This window comes from Erinaceus europaeus, chromosome 1 (assembly GCF_950295315.1).
Source record: "Erinaceus europaeus chromosome 1, mEriEur2.1, whole genome shotgun sequence".
NCBI lineage: Eukaryota > Metazoa > Chordata > Mammalia > Eulipotyphla > Erinaceidae > Erinaceus > Erinaceus europaeus.
In genome coordinates, this window is record NC_080162.1 from 173,346,572 (window position 1) to 173,367,265 (window position 20,694).

The 20,694-nt window shown below is 43.0% G+C and overlaps 1 protein-coding gene across 2 annotated transcripts in view; it reads left to right on the forward strand.

Moving 5' to 3' along the window:
• Positions 1–20,694, forward strand: part of PAG1 (phosphoprotein membrane anchor with glycosphingolipid microdomains 1) — a 186,939-nt gene that overhangs the window by 150,880 nt on the left and 15,365 nt on the right. For both annotated transcript variants that reach the window (XM_007520148.3, XM_060199625.1), the window contains exons 4-7: positions 6,611–6,821; positions 9,465–9,516; positions 13,191–13,287; positions 18,900–19,501. In XM_007520148.3, the coding sequence (XP_007520210.1) occupies positions 6,694–6,821; positions 9,465–9,516; positions 13,191–13,287; positions 18,900–19,501 (879 nt within the window). In that variant the 5' untranslated portion in view covers positions 6,611–6,693. The remainder of the gene's footprint in view (positions 1–6,610; positions 6,822–9,464; positions 9,517–13,190; positions 13,288–18,899; positions 19,502–20,694) is intronic.

Consider the following 20,694-nt stretch of genomic DNA (forward strand, 5'->3'; position numbering starts at 1 on the left):
TTAATTTCATTCAGTTTTTTTTTTTTTCTTGCCTGCTGGAATTGATTTTAGAGACTGACAGACCAGGTTAGTGAAGACAATTAAAATGCCAAACATAAGGCACAAACAGCAAGAATAACAGAAGGATCTCCTTGGAGGAACCAAGGACCCAGAATAGACTTATACTGCCACCTTGTGGTTAAAAGAGACATCTGTTTGTAAAATAAAAGTTGATTTTCTTTTCTTTTTTTTTTTTTTTTTAATCGATTTAGTAATGATCGACAAGACCATAGGATAACAGGGGTACAGAGTCCGGTGGTAGTGCAGCAGGTTAAGGATAAGAGGGGTACAATTCCACACAATTCCCACCACCAGAGTTCCTTTTTCTGTTATTTATCTCTAGGAGTATGAACCCAGGTTCATTATGGGGTACAAAAGATGGAAGGTCTGACTTCTGTAATTGCTTCTCCACTGGACATGGGCGTTGACAGGTCAATCCATACCCCCAGCCTGTTTCTGTCTTTCCCTAGTGGGGCAGGGCTCTGGGGAGGTGGAGTTCCAGGACATACTGGTGAGGCCGTCTGCCCAGGGAAGTCAGGCAGGCATCATGGTAGCATCTGTAACTTGGTGGCTAAAAAGTATTAAGATTTTTCTAATGTTATAGTAAACTGTTAACTAAAGCCATGAAATGAATTGTATAAAAGACTAAGGGATTATAATATATAAAAATTTTAGTCGAATATTATTATCCAGATCAGCTTTATAAAGATTCCCCAACAAGGGCTGGTGAAGTCGTTCGCATGGGCAGTGACACACAGCCAAGTTGGGTTGGATCAGCCTCCTTTACTCTATGTTGAATAACTGAAGGAGATTTATACCTGTAGACTGCTGTTTTTTTCATATATATATATATGAGCTGGACTGCTGTTTGTTTTTTTTTCATATATATGAGCTGGACTGCTGTTTTTCTTTCATATATATATATACTGTCTTACCATCTTGATAGTTCTTTTCTTATTTTTATTATCAATTTAATAATGATACAAAATTATAAGATTACAGGGGTCTAATTTCAAAATACACCCAACAACAACACTTTTACTCCCCCAACCATATCTTTTAAACTTCGAAGAAATAATATTCCAATATCAAATACAATTTCTGTTTGGTTATATAAGAATAGGACTAAAGAAAACAGGCCTAAGTATCTCCTCAGAAACTACATCGAGTGTGTAGACTGAGAGATAGCTCAAATAGTAAAGCTTTACCATTGCTTGAGGACCTGTGCGTGAGCCCCAGACCACCACATGGGGGCACCATACAAAGAAGAAGCGTCAAGTGCAGTGGGCCAATGTGTAGTGTCTGCTTCTCTCGTCTCTTTCTTCTTCTCTGTTTCTCCTTTCTGTGTGAAAGAAAAAGAAAGAAAGGGATGGGAGGGAAGTCCATTAGGAATAATCATGCAGGCATAAAGCCCCAGCAAAGCTCTAGTGGCAAAAAATAATAATAATAAGAGTGGGGGGTTCAGGTCCTGGAACATGATGGCAGAAGAGGACCTAATGGGGGTTGTATTGTTATGTGGAAATGTTATACATGTTATAATTCGCGAGGTCCTGAGTTCAAGCCCCCAGTCCCCACCTGCAGGGGGAAAGCTTCAGTAGTGGTGAAGCAATGCTGCAGGTGTCACTGTGTCTTTCTCTGTCTCCCCCTTCATCTCAACTTCTTTCTGTCTCTATCCAATAAATAAATATAATAAAAAATAAAAAAAGAAATTTTATGCATGTACAAACTATTCTATTTTACTGTCAACTGTAAACCATTAATTCCCCAGTAAAGAAATAAACAAACAAAAAAAAAGATTATGAGAACCACAAAAAAAATTATCCATATATTTCTACTGACATAAATTTGTTCTGGATACTTAGAAGATATTTTACTATTTGGATGAACAGACATAAAATTATCTCAAAACCAGCACAGCATCACAGACTTTGCAGCCCAGGATTACCTTTCTGCACACTCAAACAAAATAAAATCCCAGAAGCAGTTTGTTTTTTTTGTTTGTTTGTTTGTTGTTTAGCGCAGAGCAAAGGCCAGTTGCAATTTCCACATGGAATTTAGTTGGAAAGGGACATACTTCCCTGGCAACTTTTTTTTTTTTTTTTGCCTCCATGGTTATTACTGGGACCTGGTGCCTGTACTATGAAGCTACTGTTCCTGGAGGCCATTTTTCCCATTTTGTTGCTCTTGTTGTTACCCTTGTTGTTGTCGCTATCATTATAGTTGTCATTGCTATTGGTGTTGTTGGATCAGACAGAGAAATCAAGAGAGATGGGGGGAGAAAGAAAGACACCTGCAGACCTGCTTCAGGATATGCCTGTGAAGTGATCCCCCTGCAGGTGGGGAGCCAGGGACTGGAACTGGAATTTCTTTGCCAGTCCTTGAGCTTCACGCCATGTGCACTTAACCTTCTGCGCTACCGCCCCATCTCCCCACCACCCAGGCAATTGTTTTCATTCAGATAGAGAAATAAACAGAGAGGAGAGACAGCACCGCATCAGAGTGTCTCCCAGTATGTTGGTAATGGCTACTGATTCACTTCCCACCCCACCCCCACCCCATCACTGCCACTCCTGGTCCCTCAGCAAAGTCCAACTTGGAGGTGTCAAAAGTAGAGGCTGCCCAATGAGGAGGGGAGCCTGTGTCCTTGGGGGTTTCAATATATCCGACTCTGAAACACTGGGCATGCAGTCAGTTCAGTTCTTTTCATTGTGAGATTTCTGTCCACCTTGAGAACCTTAGGGAATAAAGAAAAATCCCTTGGTAGCTTTTCAACAAATTCTACCGCAAGGGGAGTATTGACATATTTTCTGTGAACTCCAGCCTTTCTCACTAGTCCCTAATAGTCTTACTTTGATCTTCTTTCTCCCTGTTCTGTTCTGAGAGGCTTGGCACAGCATATGTTTCATTGCATTCATTCAGGCTTCTGGAGAGAAAGAGAGAGGGAGAGAGAGAGGAGAGAGAGAGAGAGCACAACACATACATAATTAGGAAGAGATGCTACAGTTTCCATACCACCTTACTTGCGAATCTATGACTTTTCAATAATTTCACAGAAAACTGTTTTCAAAGAACCTGGCACTTTATAAATGGGCATTGAAACCTGATGTGTAAATGAAGGAGTGAGCGAGTGAAAGAAGGAACAAGGAAACTCCTGCACAACCGAAAGCTATATTTAATTTCTGACCCTCTAAAATATATTGTGCTTTGGAACCCTATAAAAAAACCAGCCTTCATATATATTCACAGATCACAGTGATTGTGGTGTGTGTGTGTGTGTGTGTGTGTGTGTGTGTGTGTGTGTGTGTGTGTGTGTGTGTGTGTGTTTGTGTTAGCCACCGGGGTTATTGCTGGGGCTTGTTGTTTGGAAAATGACTCCACTGCTCCTGGCAGCCATATTTCCCCCCCCCTTTTTAAATTTGATAGAACAGAGAGAAATTGAAAGGACAGTGAGAGATACAGAGGGAGAGATCCTTACAGCACTACTTTTCTGCTTGTGAAACTTGCCCCCCTCCACAGTTGGGGACCGAGGGCTTGAACCTGGGTCCTCATGCATGGTAATGTGTGCACTTAACCAAGTGTGGCGCCATCTGGCCCCTTCAATATATCTGGATGATTTATTGTGTTACCTGTCAGTGGTGTGAGTTTAAACTGAGTTATCACCTGCTTCAATAAGTCAAAGCACAAAAGATTATGTTCATTCCACTGTAGTTGTTCAGCATAAATAATCCAGTCCTTGAACCATGACTGTGTGCCTGTCATGTTTGTAAGCATAGTATTGTAACCAAGCACAGAAAAGACGAAGTTTTATATTTCAAACAGAGTTGTATGTGTTGATGGAACATTAGGGTTGTTGATCCAAGGACTTGATGAAAAGAGTTGACATCACCTTCTAAAATTCTCTCTGCACACTGTATAGATTAAAGTTCTACTTTGGCCTTTTGTAAGATGGTGTCCTCTAGTAACATGGCTTCGTTCAGCCTGGTAGCTTGATTGCTGTGAGCAAATAACAGTCTTAACTGGTGCTAAGCCAGACCACATTAATGGAGAGTTAAGTTAATTTCTTAGAGCCTATTGACCCCATTAAGTGAGGATACTCTATACTGTTAAACTTTGAGCAGACGTTCAGAGAAATGTGGTGTGCTTTGCTTAGAGAAAATTTGGTCCAGTTAAGCTGTCTTTGCAAGGGTGAGTTCTGTTCGCAGACCTTTTCATTGGGCCATCCTGTTTGCTCCTAAGCCACCCAAGCACTGTGTCTTCCGTGATGCTCAAATAGTTGCACCCACTCCGCAAATGCAGTGGAGATGTATACATCTGCAGTATTTGTCAAGGGGGGGGGGGTGCTTTTTTGAAGTCTGAGTCATTACCATATGACAAAAATATTTACTTACTTACTTCACAAAACTAGAGTTTTGAAAGGCTGTGTATTGACCGTGGCATGGGGAGATAGCAAGATGGTTATGCAAAAGAATTCCATGGCTCAATACTAAGAAGAACTTGGACTGGAGTTGGTGTATTGCACCAAAGTTAAAGACTCTGGGGCCGGGGGGAGGGTTCAGGTCCTGGAACATGATAGCAGAGGAGGACCTAGTTATGTGGGAAACTGAGAAATATTACTTACATATAAACTACTCTATTTTACTGTCAACTGTAAACCACTAATACTAATCTCCCAATAAAGAAATAAAGAATAGTAAAAAATTAATTTATAATGGAAAAAAAAGGATTTCATGACTGGGATCTGTAGATCCCAGCTTTAATGCCTGGTACCACCATAAGCCAGAGATGAGCGGTGCTCTGGAAAGTGAAGAAAGGAGGGAAGGAGGAAGGAGTGAGGTCAGAGAGGGAGAGAGAGAAAAGACTTTCTTGGGTCTGGGTGGTGGTGCAACTGATTGAGCACACATGTTACAATGCACAAGGACCTGGGTTCAAATCCCCAGTCCCCACCTGCAGGGGGAAAGCTTCATGAGTGGTAAAGCAGATCTGCAGGTGTCTCTCTTCCTCTCTATCTTCCCCTCCACTCTCAATATCTGGCTGTCTCTATCCAATAAATAAAGATGATAAAATAAAAAATTGAAAAAAAAAAAGTTCTGGCTCAGCAAGATAGCTCACCTGGGTAGTGCACTGTTTTGCCATGAACGTGACCCAGATTCAAGCCTCACCCCCACCACACTGGAGGAAGCTTCAGTGCTGTGGAGTCTTTCCCTCTGTCTCTGTCTCCTACTATAAGGAAAAAATGAATAAGGAAGAGAAGAAGAGTTATTTCTCCCCTCCCCCCTAATTGTTAGCTCTAGAATGGAGAAAGCAAATGATCTTTAAACAAGGCCTCTCTGAAGGGAAATAATTGTTAATTTGATAACTCTATCAAGATCTATCATTTTAAATACTTTGTATGACCAATCTGAATATTTTCATATAGAAGCATTAGGAAGCAAGAGTCCCCAGTGAGCAGTGACTTCTAACAGAGGCTTTGGAGTCAGAGACACTGAATCTAGTCCTCCCTCTACCACTCAGCACATTTGACGCCTTCATTGCACTTACTCTGAGGGTCTGCCATTCAGCCCCCTGGTCTGAAAAACAGGGATTAGCAGCACCTTGCTCATGGGCTGGTGGCCACTGCTAAATGAGGAAGACACTTAACAGAGTCCTAGACTCATGCCAGGCACTGAAATGAGACTGGTTTGTATCTAGGCCTTGGTTGACGCTGACTATGTATTCTTAGCACAGCTCTTCCTCTGTTTCATTTGAAAGTGTGCTTATTAAGTCTTGGCTGACGCTAGTGAAAGCTGGCCCTGGAAATGCATGGTCAGTGGCATACTCAAATGAATAAGTGATTATGAAAGTGACTATGAAGACACTCTGCATCACTCGTTGTTTTAACCTCCAACCTCAAAGAAAAGCAGGTTCAGGGAACTCTAGAGATAGTTGGGAGAGATATGAACTGATTTTTGTTGAAAACTGTAACAGATATTTCATAATGTCCTGGGCTTTTGTTTGTTTGTTTTTTGAGGAGGGGATCCAAATAAACATTTATTTGCTTTCTCTGTGGTAGTTTGAAGTCCTTATTTCTAGATAGTAAAAACCCATTCTTGGTCCGGTTGGGAACACAGTAGAATCATTACACAAAAGACTTTGGTGCCTGAGACTTAGAGACCCGAAGGTCAACCCCCAGCCCCACAAGCCAGAGCTGAGCAGTGCTCTGTTCTTTTCCTAAATGTCCCTCTCTTTCACTCTTTTGCTGGCTCTCTAAAATAAAAATAAGTTAAATATATATATTTAATAAAAAAATTCATTCCCCAGACCCAGCAAAACAGTAAGGCATGCATTGTTGCAAATGTGGTGCTATGCATTTGTCAGTTCCTCAGTACCTTCTTTCTGTTTGGGGAGAGAAGACAAAAACCCAGACAAAGAAAGAATTCTTGCCTGGAATCACAGTTCAAGCCAAACCAGTGTATGTATGCTGCTCCTACCTCTCTGATTTTGCACAAAGGTCCTTTGGCACCTGAAGTGAATGGATTCTAAGACTCGCACTGGTTAAGAGCAATTGTCTCAAAATATGTTGGTCTCTCTGCAGGAGGACTCAGTGCTCTGCCCTCATGTGACCACCTCTGAAGGCTGAACTTGACGGATCAGATTGTGCTGATTCTGGCTTCCATCATGGGGCCCTCCTCCGGGAGCTTGCTGAGCAGTGGACAGGCGCAGGTTGTCCTGTGGGGAAGTCTGGCAGCTGTTGCTACTTTCTTTCTTGTTGCCTTCCTCATCTTCCTGTGCTTCAGTTGCGACAGGTGAGAGCCAGTGTGTACCCACTGGAACCTTCAAATAATATGCTCCCTACCCAGAGGTGTTTCATTTAAGAAATCTTTAATAGGGGTCAGGCAGTAGTGCAGCGGGTTAAGTGCACATGGCGCAAAGCACAAGGACTGGCGTAGGGATCCCGGTTCGAGCCCCCAGCTCCCCACCTGCAGGGGGATCGCTTCGCAAGCGGTGAAGCAGATCTGCAGGTTTCTATCTTTCTCCCCCCCTTTGTCTTGCCCTCCTCTCTCCATTTCTCTCTATCCTATCCAGCAGCAACAACAGCTCTAACAACAATAACAGTAACAACCACAACAAGGGCAACAAAATGGGAAAAATAGCCTCCAGGAGCAGTGGATTCATAGTGCTGGCACCGAGCCCCAACAATAACCCTGGAGGCAAAAAGAAAAAGGAAAAAAAGAAATCTTTAATAAATGGAATCCAACTGCGTAGATACAGCAACTCAGATATTAATAAGATGGACTTACTTGACTACTGCAAAGGATTACATGGTATTTTTCATATGTTGAATGAAAATTCATATCCCCCAAGGGTCAATTAGAAGAATTCTTGCATATGAACTTTTCTTTCTTTCTTTCTTTCTTTCTTTCTTTCTTTCTTTCTTTTTTTCTTTGCCTCCAGTGTTGTTGCTGGGGCTCCATACCTGCACTACAAATCAATTGCTCCTGTGGTTATTTTTTTCGAGTTTTTTGATAGGACAGAGAGAAATTGAGAGAGGAGGGGAAGACAGAGAGGGAGAGAGAAAGACAGACACCTGCAGACCTGCTTCACCACCTGTTAAGCATCTCCCCCTGCAGGCGGGGAACCGGAGGTTGGAACCACGATCCTTGCACTGGTCCTTATGCTTTGTACTATGTGCGCTTAACCCAGTATGCCGCTACCCGGCCCCCATATGAAACTTTTCCAGATTGATATCCTTGATAGTTTTTGGAGCATATCCTTGTCAGTATTTCCATGTGTCGACCTTTAGAAGTCTAAGCATCAGGTGTGTTAAATAGACTAGTTTTACAACCACATCAGAGTTACAGAGGATGTTTGCAGTTATATGGTTTGGATCATTTTATTAAAGATTTATGATCTAGAACTGCATTTTCTTGAGAAACAGATTTGTTTTCTCCCTCGTAAGACTCACTTAATTTTGTTTTCACAGAGGTAGTGTTGCTTTACTATTGTCAGCACAGGGGAAGAGTTTCACACCTCCCTAAGATACTGGTCAGCATACCTCACCCACCACCAAACAGCCATCTCCTTCCTTCCGCTTAAGGCCACTGAATCCTCAACCCCATCTTGCTTTCTACTTTTGAATCTAAGGGAGAGAGGAAGGAAGGAAGGAAAAAAGAAAGGAAGGAAGATAAAGAGAGAGAAAGGAAGGGAGGAAGGAAGGCAGGCAGGCAGGCAGGCAGGCAAGGCTGGGAGGTAGCTCAGTAGGTAAAATGTGTTCCGTGCACAAGTGAGGCCCTGGGTTTACTCTTCAGCACTACAAATGAGTGTGCCCTGCCTTAGTCTCTCTTAGTCCTTCTTTCCTTCCATCTCTGCCTCCTTCCCTCCGTCCCTCCCTTGCCCCTCTGGTTCTTTCATATAAAATTCTAGTATCTACTCACTCCCAAGACGTCTCTGCTCAGAGAAGCAGTGTTCTTTCTAAGCTGGGCTACTTTTTAGGATGCTCCATTACACTGCACGCATTCTCCCTGGGGAGTGACAGATTCTGGGAGTCAGTGGGAACCAGTGAACAACCAGCAAATCTTTCAGTTCTCAGTAACAGTACAAGAGAATCAGCATGTCATGTCGGAGCCTAGATTTGTTTTCCTTCTCATCAAGAAGTCAAAGACTGGATGCTCTGAATGCAAGTGGTTTCTAAATTCTGTCCAATCTGGACTCATACCTCACAGAGTCCAGCCAGAAAAATGAGGATACAGGCCAATGGAATTTGACTCCCCTGGCCTTGGGAGGGATGCTGCTATAATTATGTTATTACCACTAGGTGGCACCCTTGCTTTATACGTATGTGTTGGGCTGCTCTCTGCTACTGATGGCTTTGTTTAGCCTGTCCTGAGTAAAAATAAATTCTATTTTTACACAAGAGACTCTTCTGTTGATGGGAGTACATATGACTCATCCTGAGAGCATGTACCCTCAGCATGCCAAAATGTGTATTTTCCTTATTTTTCTCAGTTGTGCTGCAGTGTGTGACTTCTCAAAGACTGCGTTATGAAAAGCAAAGAGATAATATTGTCTAGATTTTCTTAAAAACAAAAGAGAGAAAGAGGAAGAAAGAAAAAGAAAACAGAAGAGAGAGAAGACATTGTCATTGCAACATTCTAAATACAAATGGACTTTAGTAAGGAACCTGCCTCAGTCCATTTATTGAGAACTTTTATTTTCTGCTATCAGAGGAAGGGCAAGCAAGAGAGGACAGCAGTCAGCACCATGCCTCAGCCCCCACCGCCTGCAGAGGAGTGAGTCAGTGACTGCTGGCCTCAACTTCCTCAGAAAAATTAACTTGGTGCTAAAGGAGAATGTGAAATGTGGATCACAATCAGGGTAGGAAAGAGAATGTGTCTTTAATGTTAGCCCTCGTGTTTAATATTGCAACTGTGTTTTCTTTTCCACTTCAGAGAGAAGAAGCCAAGACAACACAGTGGGGACGATGAGAACCTGATGAACATGGTGAGTGTGTGCGTGTGCGTGTGCGTGTGTGTGGCATGTGTGTTAGGACATCCCCCTCTCTCCTGAGCATGGCCCCAGGAAACCAGGGGAAGGAACTCCGTCCAAGTTAAGTGGCTGCCCAGACCTCTTTCTGCAGCTTGAACTCAGCCTGAGTCGAGGCCTAGCAGGAGCGGCTGGGATGATTGCTGAGGTGAATTCGGTTCTACCACAGCCAGAAAGACCCTCAGGTAGCCCCGGCCTTCTTCAGGGATACCTCGTGTTTGCCTCTATCTAGCTACAGCTAGTGTCTTAGTTTTCTGAGGCTGTCGTAATAGGCGCAGGTAGACTGAGATCTTGCTGGAGGCGACACTGGCCATAAAGAGGTGAGCAGAGTTGTTCTGTCCCGAGAGCTCCAAGAGTGAACTTGGTGCAGGCAGCTCTCCCAGCCTGATTCTCTGCCAGTCGCTGCATTCCTTGGTTTGTACATCTTGGTGTTCTGTGTCATGTGATGATCTCCCTGTGTCTGCTCACGTGGGTTTACTTCAAGTATGTCTGTCTCTCTCTAAGTCCCCCCCATCTGTAAACACTCCAATATGACTTCATCTAACTAGTTTCATTTGCAACGACTCTGTTCTATTAACTTGTTTGTTTATTTAACCAGCTGCACTGCACTGGCTTAACAGTAGTGCTGGGTGGGTGTTGAATCTGGGGTGATAACTCTCTTTCTTTCCTTTTTTTTTTTTTTTTTTTGCCTCCAGGGTTATCACTGGGGTTTGGTCCAGGCACTAAGAATCCACTACTCCTGGTGACCTTTTTTTTTTCTTTTGCCCATTTTATTGGATAGGACAGAGAGAAATTGAGAGAGGAGGGCAAGATAGAGAAGGAGCGAAAAAGATAGACACCTGCAGACTTGCTTTGCTGTTGCTGCTTGTGAAGCTTCCCCCCTGCAGGTAGGAAGCTGGAGGCTCCAATCCAAATCCTTGTGTGGTTCTGGAGCCTAGTACTATGTGCACTTACTCCAGTGGTCCTCTTCAAATAAGATCACAGTCAGAGTATCGGTAGTTAGGACTGTAACATGTAACTTTGGGGAAGGCACAGTTCCAACCCATAACCATTCATCACTAATATTTTTTTTACTCATCACTAAATTAACCAGAACCAGAAACCACCAAACAGTAGGTGTGGTTTGTTTCTGCCGCCTTTTCTGCTCCACCCTGGTGAAGCTTTGGAGCTACTGACCCTGCCTTGTTCCTCCCAGCTGGACCGTGTCTTTATCAAGCTGCAACACGCCAGCCATTGAGGCTGGGGCTGCCCACGTTCACACATTCACAGAGCTGACTATTTTGCCCAAGCAAAACTGGGTCGGGGGGGAAAGAAGACTAGAGGAGACCAGGCGGTGGCACAGTGGGTTAAGCACATGTGGCGCAAAGCGCAGGGACCAGCGTAAGGATTCCGGTTCGAGCCCCCGGCTTCCTACCTGCAGAGGAGTCGCTTCACAGGTGGTGAAGCGGGTCTGCAGGTGTCTATCTTTCTCTCCCCCTCTCTGTCTTCCCCTCCTCTCTCCATTTCTCTCTGTCCTATCCAACAACGAACAACATCAACAATGGCAATAATGATGGCCACAACGAGGCTACAACAACAAGGGCGACAAAAAGGGGGAAAGGATGGCTTCCAGGAGCGGTGGATTCATGGTGCAGGCACCGTGCCCAGCGATAACCCTGGAGAGAAAAAAAATACAGTAGTTTGTACATGCATAACATTTCTCAGTTTTCCACATACAATTCAACCCCCACTAGGTCCTCCTCTGCCATCATGTTCCAATAAAAATATTTTTTTAGAAAGAAAGCCCTAGATGAGTGAAATATATAATAACATGTCACTTTATCAGAAATAAAGAGGCAGAGAGGCTCAGAGCCACCCAGACACATCTCCAGTCCACATAGCCACAAACCACAAATGCTGTGAAAGGCCTTCCACCCCAGCTCACATGAAGTCCTTGGGATTTTGCTTTGCTTCAAGGAGCCTTAGAATTTTCTTCCCTTTTTCCCACTGCCACCCAGGGTTCACTCTTCACCCTTCTTTTACCCTCCCTCTCATTTCTGGCCCATTCTCTCAGCCCTCATTCCCTCTGTTCCCTTTGCCACTTTGTAGTAGCATCAGGTGGTAGGTGCCGAAACAGGGGCCCCACCCTGTGATTACTTCTCCCACACACAGGTCCCAAGCCCAGTCTTTCTTCACCCCATCACTCTCCCAGGTGTCAGGGTCTGGGGAAGCTTCTTTCTTGTCCTCCTCTCCTCACACCCTCCTAGAGCAGCTCGGAGGTTTGGCCCTCTGGCAGCAGCACCACTTAGAGCTTGTGTGAGAAGTGAGATTTCTTCTGCAGTGGAGCCCAGGGGATTGGACATAGCTTTCAGATGATTCTGGCATGGACTTATTTGAGAACCACTGTTAAAGACCTTCTGTTCTTGCTGGGGTGCTAACGATGAGCAGCTGCCCACCTCAAGACAGGAAGAGTGGCCTGTGGATTAAAGGAACTAGCTGATGCTGAGTAGTCTTCCTCATATTCCTCTTTACATGCCGTTCGCATACACACAAACACAACCCTCTTTAAGAGGTCAGTTTTTAGTATACAGATCTGTACCACCTTCAGAAGCCATACCTCAGGCCAGAGAACACCCTCTAGTCAACCCCACCACCACCACACCACCACCTTGATTCAATAGTAATACTCTCCCATTCCCTGAGGTAGTTTTATTTATGTATTTATTTATTCATTCAAACATTCATTTATTTATTGCATGCTGAGACTTTGTACCTTCCTAAGTCTACCGTTCCCAATGGGTTCATCTTTCCCCCTTTTTAAATTTAAGAGACAGAGATAAAGAGAGAGGGGAGATACTATAGCATCTGCCATGATGTGCTCCCATGTGGTATTAGGGGTGAAAACATGGGCCCTGTTCACTCAGCACAACAACTCTGCCTGGCCTTTTGCCCAATGTAGTACCTGCACATTCTTGCCCTGCAGAAAAGCTACATGGCGAGTCTTCCCTCCAAGTATTCTGAACCAGCTTGTGAGGAGCAGAAAGATTTGCTGCTCTTTCTGGTGTACAGTTGTTTTGTGAACCTTAAAACAGAGACCTATCTGGTTAGGAAATCATTTTAGAAATCAGTGACATTTTTTTTGATCAGATTAATGTCTCTTCCTTTCAAATGACTAGGATAATACTCTCCTGTGTTGTTCACAGAATGGAACCTCGAAAAGAACACTTTACAGTGTTCTTTACAGTGTGATGCAAGGATGGGGTCACTCTCTGGTAGAGTCCATTCTGATCAGTGCTGGGAATTCTCATTCCCTTCTCACCTTGGCTTAAGGGGTCTAACCCTTGGACATTCCCCAGGGCCTTAAAAGTCTAAGACAACCCTGTTCAGTAGAATGTTTCCCCAGTAACCTCAGGGTTCTGTATCTGAACTGCCTCATCTGGTAACCACTAGCCACATATGCCTATTGAAATATGACAAGCACCACCAGCAAAGTCAATTTTATTTAAGTTCATCTAATTTAAATCTTAAGTAGTGGATATTGGTGTTTGTCCTTGGTTCCTGTTTTAGTTCTTGAAAAACAAAATACCATGGCTGTTTCCTCCTGCTGCACAGACTGATTCTTATGAGTGTGGTGTATTGGTTTCTATCTGCAGCCTTCAGACAAGGAGATGTTCAGTCGTTCCATCACCAGCCTGGCCACAGATGCCCCTGTGAGCAGTGAACAGAATGGCGTACTCACCAATGGTGACAGTAAGTTCTGCAAAGATGTCAGCTGTCTCTATAGACTTCATCACCTAAGAGGGAAAGGTTTTAAAGAACATATAATTCACATGTCTCTTGGCCTTTTTTTTTTTTAATCTCTTCTTCGGTCAAGAGTCTGTCTTTGTCATCTCCTCACTTTATTGGTGCCGGTCCCTGTTCGACGCCAAATGCTGGGCTAGCTTAGTGGGCGGGAGACAGACGACCAGGGACTCATGGCTGAGCTAGGAACGCAGTTCAATCTTTATTGATGAGTGGGGATGCAGTGCAATCAATCAATCTCTAGTCATTAGAAAATCCTGTCCTTTATTATATCTCCTGACACGGAAGAGGAAGTACATAGGATAGGGGGTGGGGAGAAGAAAAAAGCGCGTGAACCAGTGGGGATGAAACGGTGGAAAACAGGATGTGACTTGGAGAGGGGGCGGAGTGGAAAAAAGAGCAGGCGAACCAGTGGGATTAAACCAGTGCCTTGCAGGCAGGGCGGGTCTCAGGTAAAACAGTGATTATGTAAATAGACCACAGCGTTAAGCAGGGGGGAGCTGATGTACTGCCCAACATATTGGAGGCATTATTATTATTATTATTATTATTATTATTATTATTATTATTATTAATTTACATGTCTCTTGGCCTATTTTTTAATCTCTTCTTTGGTGAAGAGTCTGTCTATGTCATCTCCTCACTTTATTGGAGGCATTATTATTATTATTGGGATTAGTGAGTTCATGATATGTTTTGTTATTTGCCCTTTATTTGATGTATGTGTGGTGTATTGTGGGAAGGGAGGGAGTGGGGAGGGCCTAAAGTTCCTGGTGCACGACAGTGGAAAAGGACCTAAATTGGGGGAGTGAGTGTTTTGCAGACACCTATCATGCAGAGCTGAGAATTTATACTACTGTGTCAACAACTACTATAAACCATTATTCCTCCACCCACCCCTCTAAAATGATTTAAAAGGAAAAGAAAAAAACACGGGTTTTCTTTTAAGCTAGGAAATGTGTTCTGGCTCACTTTTCAGATTACCTTGTTTCAGGGAAAAAAAAAAAATCTCATGTGAAGAGCTGATATTTATAAATTGGCTTCTGTAGGTCCTTGCTCTAATATTTGTATGCATGCTAACTCTGCAGATACCTGTCACAACTAAGTTACTGTTGTGAATAGTAATATTCCTCCTCCCTGTGAGATAGGAATTAACACTATCCATAGTTTGCAGGTGAGGAAACAGCAGTCCTTTGCTGCTGCAACAAATTAGCACAATTGTAACACGAGTTGACCCACACATATTCATTAACTAAAAGCAGAGTATCTGCAGGGCTTCGTTGCTTCCTTAAGGCTCTAGGGGTCAATCAATATCCTTGCCCGTCTCAGCTTCTGGATGCCACCTGCAGTCCTAAACCTGTGGCCTTTCTGTTAATAGTCCAATCTCTGACATCCGCCCTATCACCCTCTCTCATTTATAAGGACCTTAACAATTGCAAGGGACCCTCTGAGACTATCTAGACTATTCTTTTTTCATCTCAAAGACAGTAGTTTCATCTGAATTCTTTTAAGCCCTTACTATATAGCATAGCAAGCTCACAGGTTTCTGAGATCAAGAAACAAGCATGGGGGGGGGGGTATCATTTTGCCTTCTTTTGAGAAATCAATGGCTTGCTTTAAGTCATGAAGTCAGTGCACTGAGCACCTATAATTGGAACCCGTGAGCTGGCCCTGAGCACAGTCCTGAACCTCTCTGTACACTGCCTGTTTCATGCACAGAGTGCTTTCACTGACAAAAAAATAGCCACTGTATTTGCTTCTCACTTCCCAGTTTACAGAGTACTTTCACCTGAAGGAGGAGGTCACCCTGTAACCCCCTATTTCCTTGTGAGGAAACAATGAGTTGGTCACTATTTTTTCTTTTTTTTTATTTTTATTTATAAAAAGGAAACAGTGAGAAAAACCATAGGATAAGAGGGGTACAATTCCACACAATTCCCACCACCAGAACTACATATCCCATCCCCTCCCCTAATAGCTTCCCTACTCTTTATCTCTCTGGGAGTATGGGCCCAAGGCCATTGTGGGATGCAGAAGGTAGAAGGTCTGGCTTCTGTAATTGCTTCCCCGCTGAACATGGACTTTGACAAGTTGATCCATACTCCCAGCCTGTCTCTCTCGTTCCCTAGTGGGGTGGGGTCATCTGCCCATGGAAGTCCTGTGGGCATCATGTTAGTACCTGGAACCTGGTAGCTGAAAAAAGAGTTAACATATAGAACCAAAAAAAAATGTTGACTAATCATGAACCTAAAGGCTGGAAAAGTTCATATGAAGAGTTGGGGGGTCTCCGTTTTGTAGATAGTTATAGTCCTATTTTAGTTATATTCAAAAGAGACCATGACTATACTAGATTTTTTGTTTGTTTTCCTGAGCTTGACATCTGATATGCAGGTAGATTATCTGGGGAGATGATGTCATGACTGGAAAAAGGACCAGAAACCTGGATCAGGGAGGAGAGTAGCTCCCGAATATGGGAATGGCGTATAAATATGTTGACTGTAAACCCCATCAATTTGATCTGATCCAGGGCCCATATTCAGCTTAGGAGCCTATGTAACCTCTGCATCCCTGTAGATCTTTTTTTTTTTAATTTAATTAATTAATTTATTTCCCTTTTGTTGCCCTTGTTGTTTTTTATTGTTGTTGTAGTTATTATTGTTAGATAGGGCAGAGAGATATGGAGAGAGGAGGGGTAGACAGAGAGGGGGAGAGAAAGACACCTGAAGACTTGCTTCACTGCCTGTGAAGCGACTCCCCTGCAGGTGGGGAGCCGGGTCCTCGAACCGGGATCCTCACTCTGGTCCTTGCGCTTCATGCCAAGTGCACTTAACCCACTGCACTACCGCCCAACTCCCATCCCTGTAGATCTGAGCTCACATTCTGTGGTCATAGGAACATTCCAAACTGCCTCAATTTCAGAACCTATCTTTCTTAGGTGGAACATAGAGTATATTGTCTCCCTTCAGAGAATGGAACATTCTCTACCATTCTCTACCTTTGTTGATCCACATTGAGAGTGAGGTCCTATGAGGGCTCACAAAGGGGTCTATTGTGTTGTTCCTGATAGAGATGACCAGTAACAATGGAGAGAGGGATCTATTCGGGATCTAGGCCCATCAAGACATGGACATCTTTTTGCATAACCATTACGCTATTTCCCCAGCCCCAGGACACTGTTGTTGGTGATTAGTTTTTGTTTCTTTTTTCTTTATTGAGGGAATTAATGGTTTATAGTCAACAGTAGTTGACTGTAAACAGTAGTTGGCACGTGTGTAACATTTCTCAATTTTCCATATAACACTCTAACCTGCCACCTAGTTCCTCTTCCACCATCATATTCCAGGACCTGAACACTCCCCCCTACACCTGCCCCAGAGTCCTTTACTTTGGTGCAATATATCAACAGGACATTGTTTCTAATGCCTCACAGTGAGACATTCTTGCTTTTCAAGGACAAGAGGTGAACATTCATACTCTCAACTAGTTTTTCCTACGGATGAAAATAGTGGTGTCTAGCATGTATTTGATATTGCCCTGGGCTACCTTGGTCTTAGAGGATAGTAGATATTAAAAGGGGAGGGTTATCCTGGCACGGCATGAAAGGTGCTGTGGTATTATGGTGGCTCTCCTTTTCTCTGTCTCACTGTCTCTGTTGAAATGAAAAAGAAACCAAGAGCAGGAAAAGCCTGCAATTGTTGGTCCAAGCTCCAACAGTCACCAAAAGAAAAGTCTAAAAAAAAAAAACTTATAAGATGTAAACACCCATAAAGATAATATGTAGGGGCCGGTAGGTGCCGTACCTGGTTGAGCACATGTTACAGTGTGCAAGGACCTTGGTTCAAGTCCCTAGTCCTCACCCACAGGGGGAAAGCTTCACAAGTGGTGAAGCAGGGCTGCTGTCTCTCTCCCTCTCTCCCTCTCTATCTTCTCTTCCCTTCTAGATTTCTGGCTGTGTCTGTCCAATAAATAAAGAAAAATATTTTTAAATGTAATTTTAAAAAAGATAGTATGTGGCATAGGTGAATAAATAATTAAAAGATTATATAAGATAAATACATGCATGACTATATAAATATAAATACATATTTAAGCACACATTTATACATGCTTTTCATACTTATATATGAAGTATATCCATACAGAATCAGCATTTGATAAAGGAATGACTGAATGTCTTTGCATAATCACATTTCTGTGGCAATCCAGACTTCTCATGTTTTGTTTTTTTCTTTTTGTATATAATTTTTTAAATATATGTTTTATTTATTGTCAGATAGTGACAGAGAAATTGAGAAGGGAAAAGGAGATAGAGAGGGAGAGAGACAGAGAGACACCAGTAGCCCTGCTTCTCCACTTGTGAAGCTTTCCCCCTGCAGGTGGGGTCCAAGAGCTTGAACCTGGGTCCTTGTGCCCTGTAATGTGTGTGCTTAACCAGGTGCACCACTGCCTGCCAGACCCCACATTTTGTTCTCTTTTTTTATTATTTATATGACAAAAACCATGGGTTGCTGGTGAGACAGAAGTCACAGGATGTGTGTGCTGTCCCTGTGTGGTACTGCTTCAAGATTCATTTGTGTCCTATGGCTTATATCATATCTACCAACCAAAAGTGACCTTGGACACCTTACCTACCAGACATTCTTCAGGCAGTAGGAAGTGCCATAGGGCCAGGGAGAATGGCCACCATACATACAGATCTGCTTTCTGGTGTCCAAACCTGCATCCAGTTTGCCCCCATGGATTCCACGTTCCTTTAGTCACAGTGGACACTTCCTACCTCTGTCACTCCCATCAGTAGTGAAAGTAACTAGGAACCACTTGATAGGGAAGTACTTTATTAAATATTGCATTGTGAAGATTTAATGGATGACTTTAAAAGACAATTAAGAATATTCTAAGGACTGGACCCTGGTGCACCCAGTTGAGCAAACACACTACCAGGTGTGAGGGTTAGGTTCAAGTCCACCTGCAGAGAGGAAGCTTCTTAAGTGGTGGGCCAGTGTTTTTCTATGTCTTTCTCCCTCTCCCTCTCCACTCTTCCTCTTTCTCACTGTCTCTATATGAAAAAAAAAGAAAGAAGGAAGGAAGGAAGGAAGGAAGGGAGGAAGGGAGGAAGAAAATCTTCTGGGAATAGCGGCCTAATTAGACAGGCATCAAGCCTCAGTGATAATCCTGATGTCAAAAAGAAAGGAAGAAAGAGAAAAGAAGAATATTCTATGTCCCCACCCTCCCAACAATAATTACCATAACTTTGGTGGTGGTTTCAATGTAGAACTATACCCAGTAATCTTAGAACCTTGTAAACCGTCATTAATCACAAGTAATAAAGGCTTGCAATAAAAATGAAAGAAGAAAGAAAGAAAGAAAGAAAGAAAGAAAGAAAGAAAGAAAGAAAGATAGAAAGAAAGAAAGAAAGAAAGATAGGAATATTGACAGGCAAACGTAGCCTTGGGTCAAACAGATAGCAAGCATTTTAGTTTAAGATACCTTTATCTCACCATGTTACAGTTAACTTTATCTATGTTACTCTTTCTCCATTTTCAACCCATCTCCTGCTTTAGTTCTTTCAGAAGACAGTACTATGACCTGCATGCAGCATTATGAGGAAGTCCAGACCTCAGCTTCAGATCTGTTGGATTCCCAGGATAGCTCAGGGAAGTCAAAATGTCATCAGAGCCGGGAACTGCCCAGAATTCCTCCTGATAGTGCAGTGGACACGATGCTTACAATGAGAGGGCCAGACGGAGACCAGGGTCTGGGCATGGAAGGACCCTATGAAGTGCTCAAGGATAGTTCCTCCCAAGAAAACATAGTAGAGGACTGCCTGTATGAGACTGTGAAAGAAATCAAGGAGGTGGCAGTCGCTGCACACCTGGGGAAAGGCCACAGCAGCAGGTCTAAGTCAACTTCTGCTTTGAAAGACCTCCCGGGACCCCAAACCAATGGCAAAGCAGACTTTGCTGAATATGCCTCTGTGGATAGAAACAAAAAATGTCGACAAAGTGCCGATGTGGAGACTGTTCTTGGAAATTCCTGTGATGCAGAAGAGGAGGCCCCACCCCCTGTCCCCATTAAACTGCTAGATGAGAATGAAAACCTTCAGGAGAAGGAAGAGGGAAAGGCAGGAGACGGAGCCATGGAAGGGACCAGTGAGACCAACAAGGTGGGCCCCTACACTTGTGTTTTTGTGTGCTTTTATGATGATTTGCAATCTAGGTAATCTAGGGGCTTTACTTTTGCACATTGTTCTGGGAAATATATACAAACACTTTCAAGTTTGTTGAATGGTGAAAGCTGTTTCAGTGTAAGCTGTGTTTGACTTATTTCTCCCTCCAAGCAATAAAACACCAAAAATGCATGTTCATAAAATATTTCTCTCTTGGCACCTTTCTTGGATATTTTCCAGTTTTTACATCGTGCCTAATTGGAACCAAGAATTGCTTTCTTCACTTTTAAAGAACAATAAATAGTGTGACTAGACTCTTTGCCACACTTTAGCTCCTTCCACTTGTTGGTACCTAAGTTATTTGCTGACCTTTGCCCTTCCAGAAGCCTAGAAATCCAAGCACAGGAGCATGCTTAGCGCTAACCTACTCTTAGGGGCCACTGGTTCTATTTGATTGTATAATACTTTCGTATACGTAGTATATCTTTTTCTATGACAGTTTTTAAGTATGAACTGATAACTCTATAGAGTTTGGATATGCCTCAGAACTATTTAAAATGTATAAGTCAGCCACAAGCCTTCTATGTAGGCCTGGTAACTTAGATCTAAATTCACATCTTGTCAGTTATCTCTTTGGGATTTAACTAGACCCTTTTTCCTTTAGTCACCTAATATCTAATTTCTGTTTTTCATAATGAAAAACTAAAGGTCTCTTCTCAGGTTTAGTAAGCAAAGTAAATATGGGACAATCACTGAATTGTAGTCTTTAAATCTTGTGTAAAAAAAAAATTTTCTGGTTCGAGCCCCCGGCTCCCCACCTGCAGGGGAGTCGCTTCACAGGTGGTGAAACAGGTGTACAGGTATCTCTCTTCCCCCCTCCCCCGTCTTCCCCTCCTCTCTCCATTTCTCTCTGTCCTATATAACAACGATGGCATCAATAACAACGTAACTACAACAACAATAAAAAAATTTTTAAAAAGGGAAAAAAATCCCTGTTAAGTACTCCCAGGGTGGGGAAATGTTAGGGAAAGATGACCAGAGGGCTCTGGACCCCAGTCCCACTGAGACCCAAAACATTTGTCACCAAGAATCTTTGTTTTTATAACTTCACTGAAAAGGAAATGGATCTGGAAAATGCTATAGGAAGACAGGCACTGTTTTGCTTATCTATGATATAAAAGAAAAAGGAA